A 25,571-nucleotide genomic window follows, 5' to 3' on the forward strand; every position below is an offset into this window, starting at 1 on the left:
GGGAGTTATTTTCTTTTTCCTTTGTTTTTTGTTTTTTTGTTTAATCATCATTAAATGGTGGCAGCGAGTATTTTTCTTTCTCAACCAAAGACAAAATCAACTGTGTTTACGGGGATATTTGAACTTGGAAAAAAGGTGTGTAGGCTACTGACGTCTTTCTGTGGTTGAAACAACAATTCTTCTGATGTTTATTCATGTTTATTTGATTCTATAAATTAACTAAGGATAATTGTGAGATATAATTCTGTGTGTATTTGTCCGTGCACCATGTGAGAGGCGGCTCGTTGTTTGAGTGTGCAGCTCAGAACACAGCGCGCATGCAGAAGTGCTCTTTTGTCTTGCGCTTAAAGAATTCTATCAAGATGAATCGATTTTCTATTCCTAATCCTAACTAGCCTATAAAAAATATTTCATTCATATTATTGCATGTGAATAAATATGTATATCTCTATAGGGCTATGTGAAATATAGGCTATGTCATTTTTTTATATCGACGATTATCGTCTGGAAACAAATGTTATAATCGACATCGCGATACTTGGGAGACATCGTCGATATACGATAATATTCGTCATATCGCCCAGCCCTAGTATGAGGTACAGAGCGAAATTTAAGTTGTTAATCCATTAAACTCTCAATAATCCGACTTCACTCTGTGAAGGCGTACATTCCTCGACCAGGACCTGTCTACAGTTAGACACTTCGACGATACTGTCAAACACTGCGTAAATGAGCAGGTTAATAGTATGCCGCAGCGATTGTCTGAACCGGGCTTCGAGTCTGATATTCCTGGAAATTCATCAGGCGTGAGGTTAAAGGCGTAAAGCATGTACCCATTCAGGAAATCACTCCTGTCGATAGAGAGCACCTGGTTTTTAAGATGTCTTCCGGTCGTCATTGCAAGCTGATAAAATTCACAACCAGCCAACCCTGCTTCAAAATTCGGCTGTAGAGGTTTGGCACAGATGCTTTTCGACTCACAGACTTCTTACGCCTTCTACGTACGACTGAACGTCTCTTTGGTCCACGCTTTGTTTTCTTCTTTATCCGACGACCACGCCTCCTTACACCCGGTGGTTTAACAGCCGACACAGACAGAATGAACAGAAGGAACTAAATACAGACACAAATGAACACCAACAAGGTGAAGACAGGTGACACAGATGATGAGGACGATGAACAGGTGGAAGATTGAGGAAGTGAGTTCAGGTGTGGAGACAAGAAGGATTCTGGGAAGTGTAGTGCAGACTAAGACAGACAGGTGCAGATGAAGATGGTTACATAACGCCCCCCTTCAACAAGGTGCGGCCATGGCGGTGTGAACCCTTCGGGCGGCCATGGCGGTGTGGACCCTTCGGACGGCCACTGCGGTGTGGACCCTTCGGACGGCCACGGTGGTGTGGACCCTTCGGGCGGCCATGGCGGTGTGGACCCTTCGGACGGCCACGGCGGTGTGGACCCTTCGGGCGGCCACGGTGGTGTGGACCCTTTGGGGCGGCTACGGCGGTGTGGACCCTTCGGGCGGCCACGGCGGTGAGGACCCTTCGGGCGGCCACGGCGGTGTGGACCCTTCGGGTGGCCATGGTGGTGTGGACCCTTCGGGCGGCCATGGTGGTGTGGACCCTTCGGGTGGCCACGGCGGTGAGGACCCTTCGGGCAGCCATGGCGGTGTGGACCCTTCGGGCGGCCATGGTGGTGTGGACCCTTCGGGCGGCCATGGTGGTGTGGACCCTTCGGGCGGCCACGGCGGTGACCTCCCTTCGGGCGGCCCAGGCGGAGGCCTATAGCCCCCCCCAAAAAAATACTTGGGGAGAGTGACAGGATTTGGAACCGGCTCAGGGACAGACACCGGCTCAAGGACAGACACCGGCTCAAATGTGTGCGCAGCCCACACACACCACATGGTTGTGGCCATAATGGCCAGAGTCGCGGTCACTGAGGACACAGGCGGTACATACATGGCGTGAACAGTCTCTGTGCTGGACGGGACCAGCGGCGAAGGAAGCTCTGGGCTGGACGGGACCAGCGGCGAAGGAAGCTCTGGGCTGGACGGGACCAGCGGCGAAGGAAGCTCTGGCGCAGGATCAGCGGCGAAGGAGGCTCTGGCGCAGGATCAGCGGCGAAGGAGGCTCTGGCGCAGGATCAGCGGGCTCTGGCGCAGGATCAGCGGGCTCTGGCGCAGGATCAGCGGGCTCTGGCGCAGGATCAGCGGGCTCTGGCGCAGGATCAGCGGGCTCTGGCGCAGGATCAGCGGGCTCTGGCGCAGGATCAGCGGGCTCTGGCGCAGGATCAGCGGGCTCTGGCGCAGGATCAGCGGGCTCTGGCGCAGGATCAGCGGGCTCTGGCGCAGGATCAGCGGGCTCGGGCGCAGGATCAGCGGGCTCGGGCGCAGGATCAGCGGGCTCGGGCGCAGGATCAGCGGGCTCGGGCGCAGGATCAGCGGGCTCGGGCGCAGGATCAGCGGGCTCGGGCGCAGGATCAGCGGGCTCGGGCGCAGGATCAGCGGGCTCTGGCGCAGGATCAGCGGGCTCGGGCGCAGGATCAGCGGGCTCTGGCGTAGGATCAGCGGGCTCGGGCGCAGGATCAGCGGGCTCTGGCGCAGGATCAGCGGGCTCTGGCGCAGGATCAGCGGGCTCTGGCGCAGGATCAGCGGGCTCTGGCGCAGGATCAGCGGGCTCTGGCGCAGGATCAGCGGGCTCTGGCGCAGGATCAGCGGGCTCTGGCGCAGGATCAGCGGGCTCTGGCGCAGGATCAGCGGGCTCTGGCGCAGGATCAGCGGGCTCTGGCGCAGGATCAGCGGGCTCTGGCGCAGGATCAGCGGGCTCTGGCGCAGGACTGACAAGATGCATTGGCTCGGCAGAGGCCATGACAGAACGAAACTCTGGAAGAGTAGGTACAGCGTGGCCCACGTGTTCTTCTTCTACAGTAAAAGCAGAGCCACTCAGTTGCAATGCAAGTTCGATGTAAAACCCAAGGCTTCAATTAGGATCGTGCAATGGCATGACTGAACTGAGTGGCTCAGATAGGCCCCCTCTAAAAAAGATCATGAGGCATACCTCGTCCATGCCTGTCAAGTGAGACAGATCAAGAAAATCCAGGACATATTCCTCTATACTGTGGTCTTCTTGTCGGAGACCCAGAAGTCTTACTGCTGGATCCAAATTTTTATGGTCGGCTGTTCTGTCACGGTGTATGCAGGCTGAAGAAGAGGAGGACAGCAGAGGGCTTCAATGCAAGAGTTTAATTACAAACTATAATCAAAAACGGTATCAACAGGCACAATATAGCCTCCACATACAACTAAATACAATTAACAGCCGACACAGACAGAATGAACAGAAGGAACTAAATACAGACACAAATGAACACTAACAAGGTGAAGACAGGTGACACAGATGATGAGGACGATGAACAGGTGGATGATTGAGGAAGTGAGTTCAGGTGTGGAGACAAGAAGGATTCTGGGAAGTGTAGTGCAGACTAAGACAGACAGGTGCAGACGAAGACTGTGACATATACGATCTCGACAATGCGTTTGAGACGACATCGAATACTATATTTTTAGCAGCAGATTTTAGGTGGGGTTTCGCTATGCTAAATCCTCTTTTTAACAGAGGTATGGCCAAACGTAGAACGTATAGAACCCCACGTTGATATCGGCTTGATGAGGGGCGTACGTGATAACGCTCGTTGTAAAATCCGCTTTTTCATGGTAGGCCGAACGTCCGAGAGCATCCTCCGGTTTCATTCCCAAAATAGTGGCTAGTTTTCCATAGAAGGTTACCGAAATGTTAGGTCTCGCAGCCAGAAACACATTGTTTTTTAAATTATCGTAATTCAATACGGCCGTCGGTGCGAGAACTTGATTTATTGCACGTATCACAGCCCGAATGTTCTCATAATACCCGCCGTTTATCTGCATTTTCCTCGATACAGTAAATCCCTATAACTCTTTAATCGGAGCAGTGTTGGGGTTATTTACATTATTCTTTGGTGCAGGGGCTGTGTGTAGGGTGAAATACCCATCTTCATCATTAAAGGAGTACCAACTTCTAGGATATTTCTGCGAGTCCGACTTCCCATTGGCCTGTCAAGTTTATAGTTTTTGCTAACCTGGTTGTATAGCTGAATATGCGATTTTCAGGATAAACTGACAAAGATGCATTGCACGGCAACGTGACATAGAAACCGTGGTCGTCCATGGTAATCCTTCACTTGTATGATCTCATCCGGTAAGAGTTCATATGTTTTAAGGCTTTTGTAAGTCCACCAGCGCTTTTTTATTTATATAACTATTGAATTTCGACGGCCATCCTAACCATTTCACTAAAACAAGTGTAGATTTCCCTTGTTTTTTCTGACCTGAATCTTTTCCACCTTAAAAGATTTGTTTTTACTTACAATAATTGTTTTGCAGTTCTTTTTCATAAAAAACATAGTCAATAGCTTCTCCGTCATAATCCGACAGTCTGTAGATGGGTGGTTGACGTGGAATACATGATGATACGGTGAAAAATTAATCTGTGTAGTTCTGTTCATAACCTTTGGCGAACGGTCCTCTCACTTTGGAGATCCTGACAACATCTCTGACGTTGAAATTAAATTCACGATTCGTAGTCTTCTTTATATCTCCGTACAAGTTTTGAAACACATGCGCCTCATTTACTTTGTCAACATCCACCGGCCTCATTCTAATACTCCTGTGATAGCTGGAGTTGTATCCCTGCATAATATCTTGTAAAGCATCTATGTATCGTCAGGAATTTGTAGCCGTTAAAAACCTCCACATACGGCTTTTTATTGTTCTATTAAAACGCTCCACGACGCTAGCTTTCAAATAAGTAGTGGTAGCGAAATGATACATTTTGTGCGTTTTCATTACATCTTGAAAATGTTTGTTAAAAAACTCCTTCCCCTGATCCGTCTGCAATTTCTGTGGAACACGGCCCTCTTCGAGTATAGACACAAACGCTTTAGTAACCTCGATACCACTCTTATTCTTCAGCACACGGACCCATGCGTACTTACTATCGATGCACGTCAGCAAATATTTATTAGTATAATTTTCCTTGGAATAGGCTGACATGTCAACAAGATCCGCTTGGAACTGGGCATCTATGGCATACACCACAACTCTATTATGCTTATATTTTATAGGTGCGGTTCTGTGTAATGTGTAGGCATCCTCCCCGGCCAGCCAATCTGAAACCTCTTTATCGCTTAGTCGAACTCTACTATCCTTTAAGATTGCGTCTTTTAAATGTGTTTTTACCACATAAAGAACCAGGGTTGGATGGTGTATAATAAGCTTTTTTCATAAGCTCCGACATGTTACCGTTTCAAACCTCTGTAAAAGAATAACTCATACGACCAAAGTGGTTCAACCTTTTATTAAAAAACAACACAATACAACACAACTAATGTCACATACAGTAAAATTGGATACATAATGACTACATACTCTAAGTAACAATTATAAAATGAAATAATGTTAGTACATACTGTGTAAATGACAATAAAACTTGATATAATGGTATTAGAGTTAGTAAAAAGCTAATAATAATAACATCAATGATTGTCTAACCAGAAAAGGAAGTTTTTTTTCTGGTTAGTGTTCAGAGAAACCTTTGTCTGTGATTGGCTTCATTGCTCAATGCTGCAAAAACACATTGTAAATAGAAACCCTTTGACGCTCTCCAGAAGGCAAACACAAATACGCACAGGAGCGTTTGTAAATCAGTTTCTCTAATATGATATTATTATAGTATTAACCTGAGGGTGCTTTTGCTTTCGTTTGAAGGTGCTTACCACCACCTAGCACCGCTGTAGAACCTGCCTTTTGTGCGGTGCCCCCCTTCCATTTTACACCCAACCAACCGCCTATGCCACGGGCTGCCCTGCTCAGTTCCTGGAGGGCCACAATCCTGCAAAGTTTCTTTCTAACACGCACACATTTAGTTTTAAAATAAATAATCCTGAAGGACTTGCTTAGCTTGATCAAGTGTGTTTAATTAGGGTTGAAGCTAAACTAAACTACAGGACTGTGCCTCCAGGAACTGAGTTTTTTAGCACTTCTATGTGCGTCTCAGTAACAGAATACCTAGAACCAGTGGCGGGCCGTGCATTTCACACCTAGGCCTTCAATGATGTCCAACCTGAACTAATAACTTTTAATGGTGTTGCAGCGCACGCTCATACTCTCTATAATTGTTGTGAAATTCCTGTTTTTATTTTGCACCGGCAGTTATAGGGTTAATGAGGTGAGTTCGGGAAAGGCCGGGTAGAGAGAAACGAGCGAGTGAGTTCGGCTTTTGTGTGGTTCTTGCACTCCGATTATAAATTCAGAAACAAATCCTCCCTTGTCTTATCCTTCAATGGTTACAATAGTATTAATGTTTGAAAAAGAAGTTGTTTCGATCTTAAATTTACAAGAAAAATTAGGAAGAAAAACGGGGGCAAAAAATGCATTATAGTCTCCAAACCTACTAATTATTTTTTTACACAAAATCCATCCTAATTTCTTTCCTCAAAAAGACTTAAATTACTTTGTTGTACAGGTTGTCTGTGCGTTTCAGTCCCAACAACCTTTTCTATCGCCATCGAGGCTAATGTGCTGTCCAGTCTGGTTTAAGTCCAGTCCAGTCTGTCTTGTCATATTTCTGGTATAAGTTTTAATTCGCTTTAGTGCTGAGAGTGTCTGCTCGACAGAAGGACATGGAAACATGGAAAACACCGCAAAACATGACGATGTGTAATGTTACAGCTGACACAAGCTCTCACACAGATTTTTGAACGACATCAGCGGGACTTTTGCCTACAAAATCAGTCCTGATACATGATACAGTCCGAGATCCGTGACTCTGCGTGAGCTGGATAAGGCTGGATAAGGGATTTTTTCCGGTAGGTTTGAACCTGCTGGTGGTCGAGGAAGGAAAGAAACATTAATTTGTGGGTTGAAAAACTATTAAATCTACAGGAATATATTTTAGTTTACACAGTTCGCTACAAATGTGGTTAGCTAGCTCTGACTACCAGTAATAGTAGTACCAGTTCTGACCATCCAATCAAAGGGCGTGAAAATGCTTACGTTATTGTACGCCTGCTAGATGTCCCAGGTGCAATCAACTCAAAATCTGATTGGTTAAAGCAACAGTTTCATTGCCATTCATTTTAAGCTACAGGCGCCCGCACTATCGATTCTGAAGGCCTCGAGGCAGATATATTTGACCCTGGCAACACATGATGGCTGAAATATGATTGGATAAAAGAGCTAAAAAATATATACACTACTGGAAGCAGCGCAACCAAGAGAAAAGCTATGAAATTAAGAGAATGGACTATTGGGAATAATTTAATACTCATAAAAAAAAAAATATTAAAGTGCAAGTGAATTATTCTGATAGTGTTTAGGCCAGCAGAGAAGGCCTTGCTGGCCCTGACGGCCCACCACTGCCTAGAACCTTCCCAGACTGAATCATCTGGATATCAGTTCCACAAAATTATGTGAAAGTGCATGTTTTTTAAGGAACATGATTTCCTAAATGATAAATATACCTTATTTATGAAATCTTGTTCCTCAAAAACATTCACATCAACACTTTCTATTTGATGCAAAAATAAACTTTGTGAGATGCAGTTAAATCAGCCCACACTTTTGTTGTTGTTGCTTGAACTCAATAAGATCTACCAACTAAAGAAAACACAGATTAATAAAAAAAAAGGAAGTCAATTACAAATGCTTGTTGGGACTACTGCATGTGTCCCTACATGGAATTAATATTCTAATTAGTTTAATAATAATGTTCAATGTTTATATCATTCAGTTTTAACACTAAACTCAAAACAACTACAGCACAATAGATCACAATAGCCAGGGCATTTACATTATTCTAATGACTTGCACTCAATGAAATCAGACAGTTTTGTATAATACGGGCAAGTAGCTGCTGACAGCTTTAGTCTCGAACAGGTCTCCAGATTGTCAACATTAGTAATCCAAATCCCACCTTTAAACCTACCCATAACCATTTATTTAAACTACGTGCAGTTATGAAGAAAAACCCAACAGACAGACAAGTGTAATAATCACAATAATTTATTTCTTGCAAAAATGTAAAAAGTGGTACAAAAAGTAATATCAAAATGATGTGTTTGTCCTCTTTGGCAGTATAATAGTTTTGTATGAGACAATGCGAAATTTAAGTTGTTAATCCATTAAACTCTCCATAATCCGACTTCACTCTGTGAAGGCGTACATTCCTCGACATGGGGTGTGTTTCCCGTACATATAGCTCACTGCTTAACTACCATAGTACGATGCATCGTTGGAGAAATCAACTAGCTAGTCACGACTGTTTCCCAAAACCGTATGTCGCAAAGTATCGTTCAACCACGTTGGTTTATGACGTCTCGCACGTGGTGGACTAATAAATTATTTTAATTAATCTGTTTGAGATCGAATTAATGCTAGATTTAGTCATATAAGTTACAGACATGGCATCTGAAGACCATTTCAAAATTTTCTCAGTTATTTTGCTTTATTACCAGACTCAATATTTGGCTCGTTCTTACATAGTTGAGCAAGTTCGCACATGCGCAGTCTTCAAAAACGTTGCTTTAAATCTCTTGACAAACTAAAAGACGTAAATTACATTTGTATGTATTCTAAATAAATAACACGGATTGTACTGAATGTCAGCTTGCTTATTTTGCTAAAGATAAGGATTTATTCAGTCTACATATCAAGTAAACTAGAAACTATGTTTAACCACAGCTCGAGAGATGTCGTTCCAACCACACAAGTTTGCGATGCTGTTTGCGAACGTTCGCTGGAACGATGGTTTCGGGAAACACCAAATCGTTGAACTATGCTGATAACGACGGAACTTGCGACCATGGTTGGCTAACGATGCTTTCGGGAAACGCACCCCAGGACCTGTCTACAGTTAGACACTTCAACGATACTGTCAAACACTGCGTAAATGAGCAGGTTAATAGTATGCCGCAGCGGTTGTCTGAACCGGGCTTCGAGTCTCATATTCCTGGAAATTCATCAGGCGTGAGGTTAAAGGCGTAAAGCGTGTACCTCGATAGAGAGCACCTGGTTTTTAAGATGTCTTCCAGTCGTCATTGCAAGCTGATAAAATTCACGAACAGCCAACCCTGCTTCAAAATTCGGCTGTAGAGGTTTGGCAGGGAATTGTTGTCCGTCAACGTAGACTGCCACACTGTAAAAAAAATATTGTCAAATTAACAGTAACTTACTGGCAACAATTATCCAGTAGTTGCTGTATTTCATTCAACATTAAAATTACCGTAAGACTAACTACAGTAGTGTTTAGCATACTGTAAAATTAAATACATAATTTTACTGTATTTTTTACCATGCTGAAGTACAGTATTACCCAGTTGATTTTCAAAAATACTGTAAAGTATTATACAGTTATGAAATGTCATTTTTATTGATTTTATAGTGCTACTGTATAACCTGTAGAATATTTAGAAAACCTGTATAAATGTTATTTCAATTGTTGATGGGAAATGGAAAAAAGAACAATTAAAGCTTTAACTGCACAAAAAAGTTTATTGTGTATTTTAAACAATACATTAGTAGTAGAAATAATGGCATATAATAGAACAATACAAATCTGATTTAAAATAAGACTAATGAACAATTTATAATACTAATTAAAATCTGTGAATAATTCATGTATCAAATGAATGTTGCCGCCTCTTTTGCATGCCATGGCCACTCTGCAGGTCTACCAGGCCCAGATGCTCAGGGACATGCACGAGGGGAGGACTGACCCAGGGCATACCTAGATATTGGCATGGAGTACTTTCCATAAGATCATCTCTCAATGCAAATCAAACCAGCTATTAGGCGAACTGAAATAAAACCATGCCGATCTCTAGGTATGGTGAAGGGTGTGTGATGATGTGCGGCTATTTTAATCCCAAAGGCCAAGGGAACTTTATCAGGATCATAGTATCCCGGAGCCATGAAATAACTGGCCTTTAAAATATAAATCTGCCTGCCTCTATGGGGATTTAACATAGGGGTGTCCTGACTTATGCACCCTGTATTTTAAGGAAGAACATTTATTTTTTTACGATACATTATTCATTCACAAAGAAAATTGGTGTCCTTAAAGGTTGGAGTTTTCCTCATTGTTTTAAATTAAGGCATTAAGATAAATTTCCAAAAGATGATTTTTTATCCAAAAGATGATTTCTAAACTTATGCATAGCACTGTATATCAAATGTGAAGTGAGATGCAGTAAACACAAGGAAGTAATGTCAAACTTTTTGCGTGCGTGCGTGTGTGTGTGTGTGTGTGTGTGTGTGTGTGTGTGTGTGTGTGTGTGTGTGTGTGTGTGTGTGTGTGTGTGTGTGTGTGTGTGTGTGTGTGTGCGTGCACACAAATGTATGGCCACCATCTCCACCCCTAATGATGTAGTTTAGTTTCAGAGACTTATAAAAGGCCCATCTTCTGCCTTGTCAGAGAGAAAACGGCTGCTGAGTTGCTGGTGAATTCTCAGGACGTATAAGACTACACAAGAATAGTGAGTATATCATTTAAAGCTTTTAGCTGATGTCTTTTCAGCAATAGTGAGGCAATTAAAAGGCTTAATGTCATTATAATTGTGACAGCAGTAGATTCAATTAATCCATGCAGCCTTTTTAAATTAAATAACATAATGATCTGCACACTAACAAATGTGCATAAATACAAGATCAGTATGAGGGTGAAAAATCAGGATTATTTCACATTTCCGTACATCAACATCCCATTCAAATAATTTTTCAATTGGAGGAGTTTAAGTGGCAATAGCTGTATTATGGCCATTAAATATTATTTATAATATTATTATTATTTAAAATTAATTATTGTTAAAAGAAACTAAACTAGCAATTAAAATATTCAATTGTTTAGCAGCTTTTAACTTTTAAGGTGAAACACTTATATTTAGCTTAACGTCGCTTTTTAAAAAACTTTTGCCCATTAGTCCAGGTTTGTATTCACTTGTCCTTGACATGTATAATGTGAGCGTTTTTTCACATTTACTCAGTTTTTTCGCCTGTGAATTTTTAGGGCCCAAGCCCTGAAAGGGCGCAGAGCCCTATTGTTCTTCAAATGATTATTTATTATTATTTATTACAACCTTTCGGGCACTTTTGGGGCCCTTAACGTGCTCGAAAACTCTTGAAACTTTGCACACGGGTCAGCATCCGCGGTCATTAAGGCCGGGCTGAAGCTGTTACCTGGGTGTGGCAGGTGCTCTGTGTGTGTGTGTGTGTGTGTGTGTGTGTGTGTGTGTGTGTGTGTGTGTGTGTTTGACAAGAGTTTATAGTTTAACAAAAGCACAATGTGTTTTATTGCGAGTGTACATAAGGAAACACTTTGCAGTTTGAATGATGTCCTGTATGAACAAAATGACGGAGTATGTTTTTATGTCTCCATTGTTCGATCGAGCCTCGTACACACACACACACACACACACACACACTTACACGCACACGCAGTGCATTTCAGCATTGTAATCTTGACATCGCAGCATGTTCATTATAGCCTTAATAAAATATAATAATAAAATAGTCAACCTAACATACAAAAATTACACTGCTCTGTTTAAATAGTCAGTTGTACAGTTCGTACCATTTACAGTAAGCACCGCTCCACTGTGATGTTTCAAAGCACATTTTTGCTCATGTGAAGAGGATAATTTTTCAATATTGGAACGTGAGCGAAGTACAAAGCCTCTAATAAAGAATAGTTTAGCATCCAAAAATGATATATATAATAATATATATGTTAAAAATAGGGGGAAAAAAGAATATACATACATATTTTTTTAAGTGTGTGTGTGTGTGTGTGTATGCATATATATATATACATATATATATTTAAGTGACAAGACAGTGAATATTACTTGTCTGATCTGTTTTATATATATATATATATAGCTGCAAGCAGTGATGGAGGGCACCATTACACTAAAGGTTGGCGGTGGCACCGGCTTGGGCCCGCAATCACTGCTTGCAGCTATATTTATATATATATATATATATATATATATATATATTTTGCTATTTTGATTAACTGATTAATTCTACTGTTTTATAGATGAGTTCATTCAAACTCCAGGGAAGGTATGTAATCCGGCTCAGATCCCTATATTAAAGCAGTGCACTTCATTACATATACTGCTGCATTACTTACACAATTAAAGTCTATGACAATATGGATAAATCTCAGAATAAAAGTTCAAAATGAACATTAGACTAAATTGTATTCAAATAAAGAATATGAAATCCAATATAGCAGTGTGTGATGATGATGTTCATGGTCTGTCTGTCGCTGCAACAGTGAGGTGAGAATCGAACACTCTCTGAATAAGAATGAGGAGAAGTTTAGAGTCGACAGGAGAAATACTGTTCAACAAAGCCTGCAGAACAATGGGATACACTGCAGTGTGGTAAAACATCTTATACTTTATATGTTTTCCTGGATATACCTTCTTGAAATAACCTATTAAATGTTTTTTTGTAGCTGCTTAACATCAAATGTTTGCAAATTAAACGGTGTGTGTTTCAGGATGAAGTGCCAAACATTGCATTACTGGGTTCTGGAGGAGGAGAAAGAGCCATGGTGGGTTTGCTGGGATCCCTGGTTCAGCTCCAGAAAGCAGATCTTCTGGACTGTGTCCTTTATCTGAGCGGAGTCTCTGGATCTACCTGGTACACACCCTGAGAAAGAACAAACAAAGATGCACACACACACACACACACAGGTAGAGATGTGGTGAATGTCATAAATGACAGCAGTATGTTGTTCCTCTGAAGGTGCATGGCCTCCTTATATCAGGAGCCAGACTGGTCCACCAAACTAGAGTCTGTGAAAGACAAGATCATCCAGAGACTCGGCGGTCCTGCAGTCAGCTGGGGAGATTCATTTGCCAAACTGAAGAAATATTACTATGAGAAAGACATCTTCAGCTTGACTGACTTCTGGGCAGCGATGGTCGTCACAACATATGTGAAAGAGGTCTGTAACTATTCATCATAACACAGCCTTCATGACTCACGTGACTTATTTATGATGAGGTGATCACTTTCAGGTAAACAAGTTATTTGTTGCATATTTTTAATAGATTGTAATATAAGTATTTAATAGCAACAATATTGTAACCTTGTTTAGATTACAGTTCTACAAATATACCTGCTCTGGTATAGGAAATATACATGCAAAAAATCGGAATATGGGATCTATAATCTAATTTTATAATATAAGATTATACATTTTAGATTGTACACTTATAGATCGCTAAACAAATAAGTAAGTGAACTGTAAAAAAATACCTGAATGAAATTGTGGTGAAATTTACCTTAAACATGTTCTCTCTTTGTAAAGTCCATATACCATTTTTGGTTCTGGCAGAACCCATAATATCCTGTTGTGAACTCAAGGAACCTCAGTATATTTAAACTGTCTCAAAGCCTTTTCTTTATGATGAGGTCACTGGAGGAACTGTTGACTGTCTTTAGAGTTCTTGCAGGAACATATGGACATTTTATAAGTTCTTCAGAGACATTCCTCTTCAGAGGGTTCCACCAGTGTGGCGATCTAAGGAACCCAAAATGAAATTGTTTCCTTTTTACAGTGAAAGCCTTTACTATACATACTTTTCTTAATAATGTTCTAATTGTCTCGGTCTCCACTATAATAACGTTCTCTATAGATCGATGAACAACCATTCACAAAGTATTGGAACCAACAGAGTAAAGACCAGTTTCCCATCTACACAGTGACCGACAAGCAATGCAAACAGAACAATGAAGGAGGTCTGTGTGTTTTTGTGAAAGAAATACAGAGTTAATGTGCTTGTGTCGGCTGTTATATAGATGTGTTTCTGTCTGCAGACCCCTGGTTCGAGTTCTCTCCACATGAAGCCGGTTATTCTCTCACTGGAGCATTTGTGGGAGTCTCCAACTTTGGCAGTCAGTTTGAAAAAGGCTCTATGATCAAGAAGCAGCCTGAAATTGACATGCTGTACCTGCAAGGTAACAAACTAATAGATCGATAGTTTCTGTGATCAGCCGGTGATCAGGTCTCTAGTAGTTGCTCATTTCCAAGTCAAAACAATAACATTATGAGTATAAATGTTAAAAAATTGTTTAGACATCAATTTCAACTGCACATTGAGTATTTAGAGAGGAGTTTTCTCAAGTCCAATAGGGGGGGTGGGGGGTGGGGTGAAAACATTTGTAAATTGCTCAAAATTGAACAAACAGGACCATATTGCCTCACTAATAGGGAAAACCAACAGCCTACCTATAGGGCAAGAAGCCACCTGGGGTAAACTTATCCCCATCATCTGATTTTTGTAGAATATCTAAAATACATGTGATACTTTTAATGATTTATTTCTTTAAATGTATGTCATTCATGTATGTAAAATACTAAATCAAATGTTCCATGTAAATGTATATATTTTGACTAAATAGTTAAATAGTCAAATCCTGTCAGACCAATTAAATAGCTAACGGAATAGCCTCTTACACCAAATCATATTTGTTACCTGTTGCGGGGTGGCGCCAGGTTTCGGATAAGTGTTCATTTAAATTTCCAAAATAGGGTTAAGAGTCCAAAATAGGGACATACAGATACACATCATCACATATCCTTCACCATACCTGGAGATTGGCATGGTTTTATTTCAGTTAGCCTAACAGCTGGTTTGATTTGCATTGAGAGATGATCTTATGGAAAGTACTCCATGCCAATCTCCAGGTATGGTGAAGGATATGTGATGATGTGGGGCTATTTTAATTCCAAAGGCCAAGGGAACTTTATCAGGATGCATAGTATCCTGGATTCATGAAGTAACTGGCCTTTAAAAATAAAAATCTGCCTGCCTCTATGGGAATTTAACATAGGGTTGTCCAAACTTATGCACCCTGTATTTTAAGGAAGAAAATTTATTTATTTACGATACATTATTCATTCACAAAGAAAATTGGTGTCCTTAAAGGTTGGATTTTTCCTATTTTTTTAAATTAAGGCATTAAGTTCAATTTCCAAAGGATGATTTTTTATTCCTCTTTTTAGTCAACTTTAGCATGGGTGTCTAAACTTATGCATAGCACTGTAAGTTGTGTCCTTGCCAAATTTGGGAATGTATTTCAGCACACATGAGGGAAATAAATAGGGCAACAAATTCAGAGGGCAATAAGAGATAACTGGTGAGGCAAGGGAACTAATGAAAAGGAAACGAGGGGGTAAAGACATGACAAACAAAAGAGCACATATGGTGAACATAACAAACAGAAGCACACAACCACAAAACACAAACAGAAAAGGCCGAACCGGGCTGATCAGTCCGGAGTCCTGAGTCTAGCATCTGGTTATGGTTGCTGTTGAAGTGTTGCTCACATTATCTAACTGCAATTATAGTCTAACTATTTATTATCTAAAGATAAACATTAACTATAAAGTGCTACATAAATACCACTACTGGCTAGATTACTGAGAGGTCAACTAATGTGTTAAAATGTCAAATTTCATCAATTAGAGCAGTGCTCAGATAAACAATCTATCGATATACAATTTAAACTCACTCAAACTGACAAAAACGGACAAATAATCAGTTTTATTGTCCCTAATAATGAACATTATGCAGAGAAAACTGTAAATATGAACTGCAGCAGTGTTGAACTGGTCATTGCATCATATAACTAACATGGGTAACACTTATGAGGAGGCCCACTAATAGGAGTAGGTGCACTAATATGCATGCATTGATGATTCATTGATACATATTAGTAATAGTGCACCCATTTTGTTTTTGTGCTTTGTGTTACCATGAATCGAACTCACTGAGACTGCTAACAGTTTCTGTTCCATGAATCATTTTATGATATTTATGCATATGTTTACAAACAGATCATATAGAACCATGGAATTATTACAGAAATGCCTGCTCTTGAGAAGTAATGTGAACGTAATGTAAATGCGTTAAGTATCCCCAATTAACAAACTGACATAAAAACCTTTAATTTTCAAGATTAAATCAATTCCCAGATCAATGATATTGTCATGTTTCCCTGTTTTGTTCATGTCTGAGTTTCACCTGTCCCTTTGTTCAGTTTCCCGCCTTTGTTCATTTTCCATGATTACCGTCATTATTAGTTTATTGGTTTGAGCTGTGTGTCATTCTATTAGCTCGTTTCAGTTTGTTATTTAAGCCTCACCATTTCCCTCACTCTTTGTCCAGTCTCTGTTATGTTTAGATGTGTTTGCACTGCCTGTTTGCTTGCCTAGTAAGAATTAAACTTATTGGTGTTTTGTGAGAACCTGAGTCTTCTGTTTTCAGCTTCCCTGCATACATCGTTACAGATAGGCCTATCCAATGACAAAATAAATAATAATAATACAAAATTATCCTTTAACCTCAAAACTCTTCTGATGAAATAAATGTCACAAATGTTCAGATGAAAAATCAAGCATAATTATTCAATAAATATTTAGAAATGAGATTTCTTACTCCACCTTGTGTGCAAATAAAACAATTTATGCATAGTGCTGTCACAGTCTTCGTCTGCACCTGTCTGTCTTAGTCTGCACTACACTTCCCAGAATCCCTTGTGTCTTCACACCTGAACTCACTTCCTCATTACCCACCTGTTTATCGTCTTGTTCATCCGTGTCACCTGTAGCTTACTCACCTCATCTTTTGTGATTTGTGTCTGTATTTAGTTTCCTCTGTTCAGTCTGTCCTTGTTAGCTGTTAATTGTATTTAGTTGTATGTGTAGGTTATATCTGCCTGTTTATACCTTTTTGGATTATAGTTTGGAATTAAACTCTTGCATTGAAGCCCTCTGCTGTCCTCCTCTTCTTCCGCCTGCATACACCCCTGACAATTGCGGCCTCTCTCCTGTTTTATATATTCTAATAATTCAGGCCAGCACTCTTAAAGTTTATGTCCAATCATTGAGTGAAGCCTGCTCCTATTCCCATTTACTCCACCTTACCTAATCTGGTCACAGCAAACTGTTATATAATACTATATATACATATTTTATCTAAAAAAAAATTATAGGCTTTTGTTCTATTTATTTTAATCTTCCTGTTTGTTGCTGATATTGTGTTTTCTGCAGGTCTGTGCGGCAGCGCTTTAGCTGATGGAGAAGAGATTGTGAAATTCCTCTGGCAAAAGATAAAAGGTGCAGCTGCATTTGTTCTGAAGATTCAGTTCTGCCTAAAACTGACAGTCAAATCATTGTCATATGAACTCTGTTTTTCCCTTCCAGATCTCTTTAATGGTTTAAGATGCCTTGAGGGATTGGGGAAAGGTAAACCATTTCTTGTTGCATTTATTTATTGATAAGTAATGTGGTAAAATATTTGATAAAACATTTCTCAGTGTTTTCATGTTTGTTCAGGTATGTTTCATTCAGAAGATCCAGACTCCAAGTGTTTCCAGGTGCTCTTGGACCTTGTGGACATGAATCTCTGTGTTTTGGAGGGCAAAGATCCTTCTGCTCTTGAGAAATCCATCAGAACAACAGTGGCCGGTAAACCTTTTTAAAGCTAGAATTTATATATAAGGGTTAATTTTTTTGAGAAGACACAAACAAACAAAGAAAGGTTATTGAACATTTCCACTGTTATTGCCCAACAAATATATTTAATATTGATGCCAATGAAAATGAAAATGGGGGACAGACGTACAAACTGTTCAGTGGTTATACTGTCAGATCACGGCTAATGTCCACAGTGCATGTTTTCAAGAGTTTTTGTCCTCTTGTTTTATCGGCTGAATGACTGACACAGAGTGCACAACAATACAACCCATTGACTGGACAGTACAGTATGTCTCTCACAGCAAGTTCATGTCAAATTAAATATGTAATCTACAACAGGAACCTGCTGTTTATTGACACTTAATTAAGAATAAAAAAATATATATTTTTGAAAGACTATTTCAATTCAAATAGGCCCTATATGTTTAAAATGAATTGTAGATATTATTATGAGACAGATATTTAATGGATTTCCAGCTAAATGTAAAAAGTAAAAATATTATGAAAAACAAACCATTAAACAGCGAAAATTTCAATGGCAACATGCAAAAATATCAACCCTGTGTCTGAGGTTTTAATTTGTGCAATAAATTAAAATTCGGGTTGAATCGAACCCCTGCAGACGGGAAATTTGACGGGGAAGTTGAGAATTCACTCTCCAGACTCCAGAATCTCTTTCAGTGAGTTTACTGATGATAATTCAAATGCAAATATGTGTGGTTTTTATATGCGCACACACACTATATTACATTAGTAAGCTCAGGATGCTGCCAACAAACATGATGAAGCTGATTAATCTGGAAAACTATAATTATATGTTGTCAGATAAGAATAACTCCGTTATGTTCTCCTCTTTTTACAGACCTCGCTCCAGACAAAAGTAAGCTGATTTTTCCAGTGGAGAAACTGGATGTCACTGATAAAGAAGCTGCAAAACTGTATATGAAGCAGTTCACCTTGGACGTATGCAAGAATTTGAGTGTTCGGTTCAGTTTTTGGCCATTCGGTAGGTTGAACTGATATATACAATGCATTTCACTTTTGATTTTCAATATGTATTCAGTATGTAAGGGGTCAGACAGGTAAATTTAGCTCAAAAGGAATTAAGTAATTTATAGGGAATCTTTAAAATAATCATTTATACGGCTGAGCAAATGACTCGTTCATCGTTCATTTAAACGGGCCGTAACTATCAGCTGTGCAGCGGATATAAATATCCAAACTATAGTGAAAACACTATTTATTAGCAAGGTAACTTAGATCAGCAGTTTAAGAAATTAAATTCGTAAGCACATAACACAAGAACAATTATCTTTAGAATACAAGCAAGACTATTGATTATTCTAACACGTATAACTAATATCTAACGCAATCACACACGCACACACACATTCATACGAGTTGCAGAAAGAAAGCGAGTGAGGAAAGAATGAGTTTTAAGCATGAGATTATGAAATCCCAAGTTTCTATATGCACTTATAAGACATGACTTGAACGAACCATCAATCCTTAATTTAACCCTTCTATTGTTTCTTAGGTGGGTTACTACATTTATATCAATGCACCAGTTCAGTTAAGAGTCTGGAGGCTACTTGCTTGTCTTTGCGTTCCTTTGGGGATTCCTTTTGTTGGTGTAAACGGGGGTTTCCCAGGTTTGTTGATTAGCTGGCGGTCTCCTCGTGCCTGTATATATGTCTTGGGTGGCCAATCACGTGGTGTGTTGGCGGATAGATGGAAAGTCTTTGAAGTTGGAAGCGGCTTTGCAGTCGAGTCGTTTAAACGAAACTTTGCAGCAAAACTTAGTTTAGAACCGAGACTCTCAAAGGAAAAGAAAAGAAAACTAAGAAAAGAAAGAAAAGTGAGACGAGTAGTTAGATGGCTTGAATGAAGCTGTTTAAACCCGTTTTCTTCTGATCTTGATTTGGGTTTACATGGTTACGTGTCTACATGGTTACTTGTCTGTCTGGTGTAAATCTACTCTTCTGCTAAAAACGGTCTTCTCCGAATCTTTGTCCGGGTCCTAAGATTTTAAACTCAAAATGTTGGTCCTGCCTCCTGTATGAGTTGACCAATTAGACACTGTCTTTATTTGAGAGGCTACACTACCTACATACACTATACACTACCTCTCATCATAAATCATGCGTTATCTGTGATCCTTTCACTCTGCAGCTCGAGCAGAGTACAGAGGGTACAGTTTAGACATGATTCCTATTATAAGATTCTATTATATTACACAGATTTCAATCAAGCCATCTTTTGAATTAAGATTATATGATCGTACTGATAGGAAACAAGACACCCTTTTATTCAAACATCTAATAGTTATAACAATTACATGATTTATATGCTCATGTGATCTGAGCATAATAGACACATACAGAGGTTGTAGACACAATATATAATTATGTATTTGAACGATGTTTGATTATAAGTTCGTCAAGAATTGTTTTGGGATGATTTTATGTATTTTTATATTTAAAGTCTCAGTCTCAGTGGTTTTGGAGGACCTCATTCAGAGGTCCTTACGAAGAAGGAGGTCTGTTTTAAATCCTTTGTCTTGGGATCAAACAACCTCTGCCGTTATCTTGTTGGGTGCCGAGCCGTGACATCTCTGAAGCAATCAGTCTTTTCCAAACTATCTGACTCTGACAACATTCTTCCTTTAGTAGGGTTCATCTCTTTGAAGCTTGCATGGCCATAAAGTTCTTACTGGGGTTTTTCGTTGGCTAGTGTAGACTGACCTGAGCCTGGATTTGATGCTTCTGGATTGGTGATTTGAGGTCTGGAGTGTTGAGTTCTGTGTGGAATTATGTTTGAACGAATCACCTGGAGGATTAATTTGTGATTGGTTCGCCCTCAAATCCTACATTAATGAATAAGCCACTTTACCCAACAAAACATTTTCATATTTTAAATAGGTGTATCTGAGCATCCAGTTTGAGCCAGTGTGATTTAATGGCTAAACTTTCTCATACTAGGACCCTAGAGTGGTAATTATATATAATTTATCTCGAGAACCGCTAAACACATTGTAGTGAAGAAAAAAACTGCATTTGGTCTTTCTTTTGGTTAACATTTTTATTTTCCTTGCCATATTATTAGATAGAGCGAGGGCTACTTATTAGATTCATCGCATTAGCATAAGGATTGTTGTGGCAAGCTATAAAAACAAGTGTGTGAGGAATACAGGTAAAGAGAGAATACAAATTTTCTTTCTTGGTGCTTTACATGTTTATCAGTAAAATAATTATCGGACTGATTCAAAAGTGAGTCTGAATAATGCAATAAAAGAACCAGCTCATAGTTAATTTGAGTGATTTGTTCATGAATCGGACTATACGGGTCACGCTGTACATTTGTTTTGTGTCCACGAGGAGTCTAGGGTTGATATGCGAAACACTTGTTGTGTGTCATGTCTGAAATATGTAAGTACGGTGATGATTTTTGATATTCTTAAAATATTTTTCCTATTTCTGGTATGGCACAAACGCACCAACATTCACACATTTTGTGATATCCTCGTTTTAAAAACCGTACACTCTAAAAAATGCTGGGTTGTTTCAACACAATTTTGGGTAAAATATGGAGAAACCCAGCCGTTGGGTTAAATTTTTACATTACATTTTTAACCCAACGTTTGGGTTTGTCCATATTTTACCCAAAATTGGGTTGAAACAACCCAGCATTTTTTAGAAACAAAACTTTTGGATTTCCAATAACATTTTCTTTTCTTTACAAAACCATCTATGTACTAGTTCTTTAAAGCTAAAACTAAAACAAAACACTAATCTCAAGATGAAACATCAAGAACTTCCTGAATCTCTAAAAAACCTTAGTCAAGTCAAGAAAGTCACAAAGACTGTCCAAAGAACCACTGAAGAAACTTTATTTTAAAAAGTGTATTTGTTGCACAGATCTTTGCTACAGCATTTGTAGATGCATGGCTCAGTGGATCTGGGGCAGGAAATATGACTTTCTCCACAACATGACAGGTGAGAAGAGACTTGCTGATAACTGGCATTTCAATGTGAATCGTAAACATGACTCAGTGTGACTCATTTGTGATCTCTCACTCATAAACTGTCAGATGAAGCAGTGCCCCCCGCTCTACTGAAAAGTGAAAGAAGGGACTATGAAGACGCTGGACTGTTGCTCAACTCACCCTACTTCTCAGTGCTGAGAAAAGAGAGAGACATTGACCTCATCATTTCCCTGGATTTCAGTGATGGTGATCCTTTCACGGTATTATATATAATTATCTCTAATATAATAATGCACACATACTCTCATATCAGCTAATTTAAAGGAATAGTTCTCCGAGAAATGTAAATTCAATCATCATTCATCATTCATGTTTTTTATCATTTGGGGAAAGAACACCATTTAAATGTTTTAATTTCTCCATCTTTATGTGGTATATATAAAGAAAATGTAATACCCGGAGTGAGCTATCCGTTAGCATTCCCATTCATCTGTCAGTGTCAGTTTCTCGGCTTACACATGAACCCCTGGAAGTACTTCCACTTTTAATAAAGTGATTTGCAATGCTTTTCAAATGCATTTTTCAATGCATATCCAGCAGCCATATCACCCTGTAGCCCAAGACTGTTGCCCACTGAAGCTAAGCAGGGCTGAGCATGGTCAGTACCTGGATGGGAGACTCCTGGGAACACCAGGTTGCTGCTGGAAGAGGTGTTAGTGGGGCCAGTAGGGGGCGCTCACCCTGTGGTCTGTGTGGGTCCTAACACCCCAGTGTAGTGACGGGGACACTACTGCCAAAGAGCGCCGTCCTTCGGATGAGACGTTAAACCGAGGTCCTGACTCTCTGTGGTCATTCAAAATCTCAGGATGTCCTTTGAAAAAGAGTAGGGGTGTAACCCTGGCATCCTGGCAAAAATATGCCCAGTGGCCTCTGTCCATCATGGCTTCTTAATCATCCCCATATACTGATTGGCTTCATCACTGTCTCCTCTCCACTAGTAAGCTGGTGTGTGGTGGGCGTTCTGGCGCAATATGGCTGCCGTCGCATCATCCAGGTGATGCTGCACACTGGTGGTGGTTGAGGAGATTCCCCCTTTATGTAAAGCGCTTTAAGGTCTCGGAAAGAGCGCTATATAAATGTAACTTATTATTATTATTATTTTCCACTGCAGACAGTGAAGGACGCTGCCAAGACGTGCAGAGAACGAAACATCCCTTTCCCTGAGGTCAACACTGATGGTGAAGACCCAAAGAACCCGAAGGACTTCTATGTGTTCAAAGGCAAATACGTTCCAACCGTGATTCACATCCCTCTCTTTAATGTGGTCAACTGTGGAGGCAAGTTATGATCTTACAATATCCTGAATAAAACTGACATATCAACTGTGTTCTAATTTAAGTGTGTCACTGTTTCTTCAGATAAAATTGAGGCCTGGAGGAACAAATATTGCACGTTTCAAGGTCCTTACAGCGCTGAGATGATCACTGATCTTATGGAGGTCGCTGGAAAAAACATCACAAACAATAAAGCAAAAGTGGTGAAAGAGATTCGTGAGATCGTTGAGCAAAAAAGATTCAGTCGCTAACATGACTAAATTTAACACTGTGTTACTTAACACACAACTTATAACAATCTAAATACAGACTAAACTGAACTACATAGATGATTTAACAATAAATTGCATTTCTTTAATAATCACTTAAAAGTGATAGGCATTATTACTTTTTCTGAAAAATTTGATTTGTGTGAAATGTGATAATCAGAGGTTGGTAAAGTTTGTGCTTCATTTCTGTTTGTTAAAAATGTTTCTGCATGTTTCAATCCATTTCTTCATGATTGACCTTTATTAACGGATGATCATTAATAAGAAAATCAGCAAAATATTGTATTAGCTACTTTGACAAATATTGTATTCCTGTCAGTTATTGTTTCTGTTCCAATGAATTAATAAAGTGCTCTTGAAAAATAAGGTTTTGTCCTGTTCATTTGGTATCATAGCAAACAGCACAAATGCTCATTATTACTAAGCTGATAGTTGTGGTCCTGGATGCTGATTGGTCAATCCAGAGCTCCAGCCATACTAAAACACATTAGCTACTATAATAAATGAATAACCCTTTATCACTTAATGATTTTAGACACATTTGAAGTGGGTGGTCAATTAGAAATGTCTGACCTAGACCTTAGCAGAGTTCAGTACTAGAATGGCTGTTTACATTTATTTACTGCACTGTAAAAAAAAAAGTGTCATTTTACAGGTAAGGGTCAATTTCTTTTTACAGAATTTTACCGTTTTGTCATTATACAGTGAAATGTCATTATACAGATATTTGCTGTAATTTCAAAGTCCACTATTACATTTACAGGTAATTGCTTGTATTTTGGTTTTACATCAATTTTATGTTTTTTTAAAAATAAAATTGTATATTTAAAATTGTATGTCATTTTACATAAAATATTATGTAAGATTTTACAGATTCTTTCTTTGAAATTAGAAAGCAAAGAAAATAAGGTATAACTGCAGAAATCAGCAGTCATTCAACATGTTTTTCGTGAAGATCATTAAGCATGTGGGGGTTAAAGTGAGTTTTTTTAAGGTTAAATAATAGTATTTTTTACATACAGTAGGCTATTGAATTATTATTTATTGTATAGTCTTTTAATCTTGTATCACAAATGCTCATTTTGATCATCATTTCATTGACTTATTCTCCCCTAATTTCATGTATAATTTATGTATTTCATGAATATTTTTCCAAATATACATTGCTGCACATTCAGGGCTTTGTGTGTGTGTTTGTGTGACTCTGTTTGTGTGTTTGTGTGTGTGTTTTAATAATATTCCCCAACATAAAAGGAAATATTATTAAAACCAAATATAACTTTTTCTAAACACAAAGAAAAAATTGTAAATGACAAATCTAGATAAATCTTTCCAAAAGTTTCAGCCAATGTATTGCAAAAAGAACAGTTCAGATCAATATCCTTTTTAAATTTAACAAGAAAATGATTTACTGGATAGAACCCGTGTAAGATTTTGAAACTTATTTCCTTTATTTTATTTACCAATAAATATGGGTTTGGTAAAGTCTAGATGGCCTTCCATAAGAAACCTTCAACCAGTCTATTCCAGTAAATAAACAATACAGTTTGGCCTGGTGACAATGGCATTCATTTATGAAAAGTGCGCACACCAAATTTCCAGCGTACACCTGGCGTACACCCAAAACCACGGTGACTTTGCGATTTATCAATATGGACGTTGGCGTACGGCACGCTCAAATCCTACGCCAGCTCAGGAGGTGGTGTACATGTACGCACGTTTTGAGTTAGTGCTGAAATGCGCAGAAAAACAATTCCTAACACCACAAAATGCTCTGACAAACTAAAGATATGATATATTATGACCCACTGTAAAAAAACAACAACATAGAAATTATAAACGGCAGTGTTTATTTTTGTGAGTTAAGCCCGGCAGGTGCGCACGGACTGGGTTCAGTAATGAAAGGCTTTCAATGACCAAAAAATAATTCTGACTGACAAAATAATTAAAATGACATTCTTCTTCTTTTAAATAATAATAAGCGTCATTAATAATCAAAATCATAATACTAATAAGAAGAATATTACAAATTGTCATGCAATTATTCACATCATCATCACTATTGTACACCCCATTACATGTGACGTCATGCGAAATTCAACGCTAACAGTTTCAAAACACGTGCTGTAAAATAATGCATTGTGATAGGTAATTTGCTCAACCAACCAGCGATTTAAACTGGATTTCCACTGGAGAAGTTTCTCCTATTTGCCGTCTTCCGTGTGTCCATGGCGTAAAATGAGGGCGTGGGGGAGGCGGAGACGTGAATATATAGGGGCGTGTTAATCTAATGACGGTCGTTTTCAGCCGCAGCATTTATCAAGAGGCAGGTATTGCGTACACCTGAATTTCAAAGGGTCGGGTCGTCTCTTTACAGGCGTCGGGTCGTCTCTTC

The 25,571-nt window shown here is 39.4% G+C and overlaps 1 protein-coding gene across 1 annotated transcript; it reads left to right on the top strand.

Moving 5' to 3' along the window:
* The first annotated feature begins 10,343 nt into the window (after positions 1-10,343).
* On the top strand, positions 10,344-23,534 carry LOC306996104 (cytosolic phospholipase A2 gamma-like). The gene is made up of 15 exons (XM_079608234.1): positions 10,344-10,566; positions 12,129-12,154; positions 12,372-12,480; positions 12,600-12,742; positions 12,848-13,049; positions 13,744-13,846; positions 13,925-14,065; positions 17,163-17,228; positions 17,316-17,357; positions 17,448-17,579; positions 18,451-18,594; positions 21,506-21,583; positions 21,679-21,833; positions 22,745-22,910; positions 22,992-23,534. The coding sequence occupies exons 2-15, from the start codon at positions 12,129-12,131 to the stop codon at positions 23,156-23,158; spliced, it is 1,674 nt and encodes a 557-aa protein (XP_079464360.1). The 5' UTR covers positions 10,344-10,566; the 3' UTR covers positions 23,159-23,534.
* Positions 23,535-25,571: the final 2,037 nt, after the last annotated feature.

The sequence above is a fragment of the Phoxinus phoxinus genome, assembly GCF_949152265.1.
Source record: "Phoxinus phoxinus genome assembly, chromosome: 3".
NCBI classification, from domain to species: Eukaryota; Metazoa; Chordata; class Actinopteri; order Cypriniformes; family Leuciscidae; genus Phoxinus; species Phoxinus phoxinus.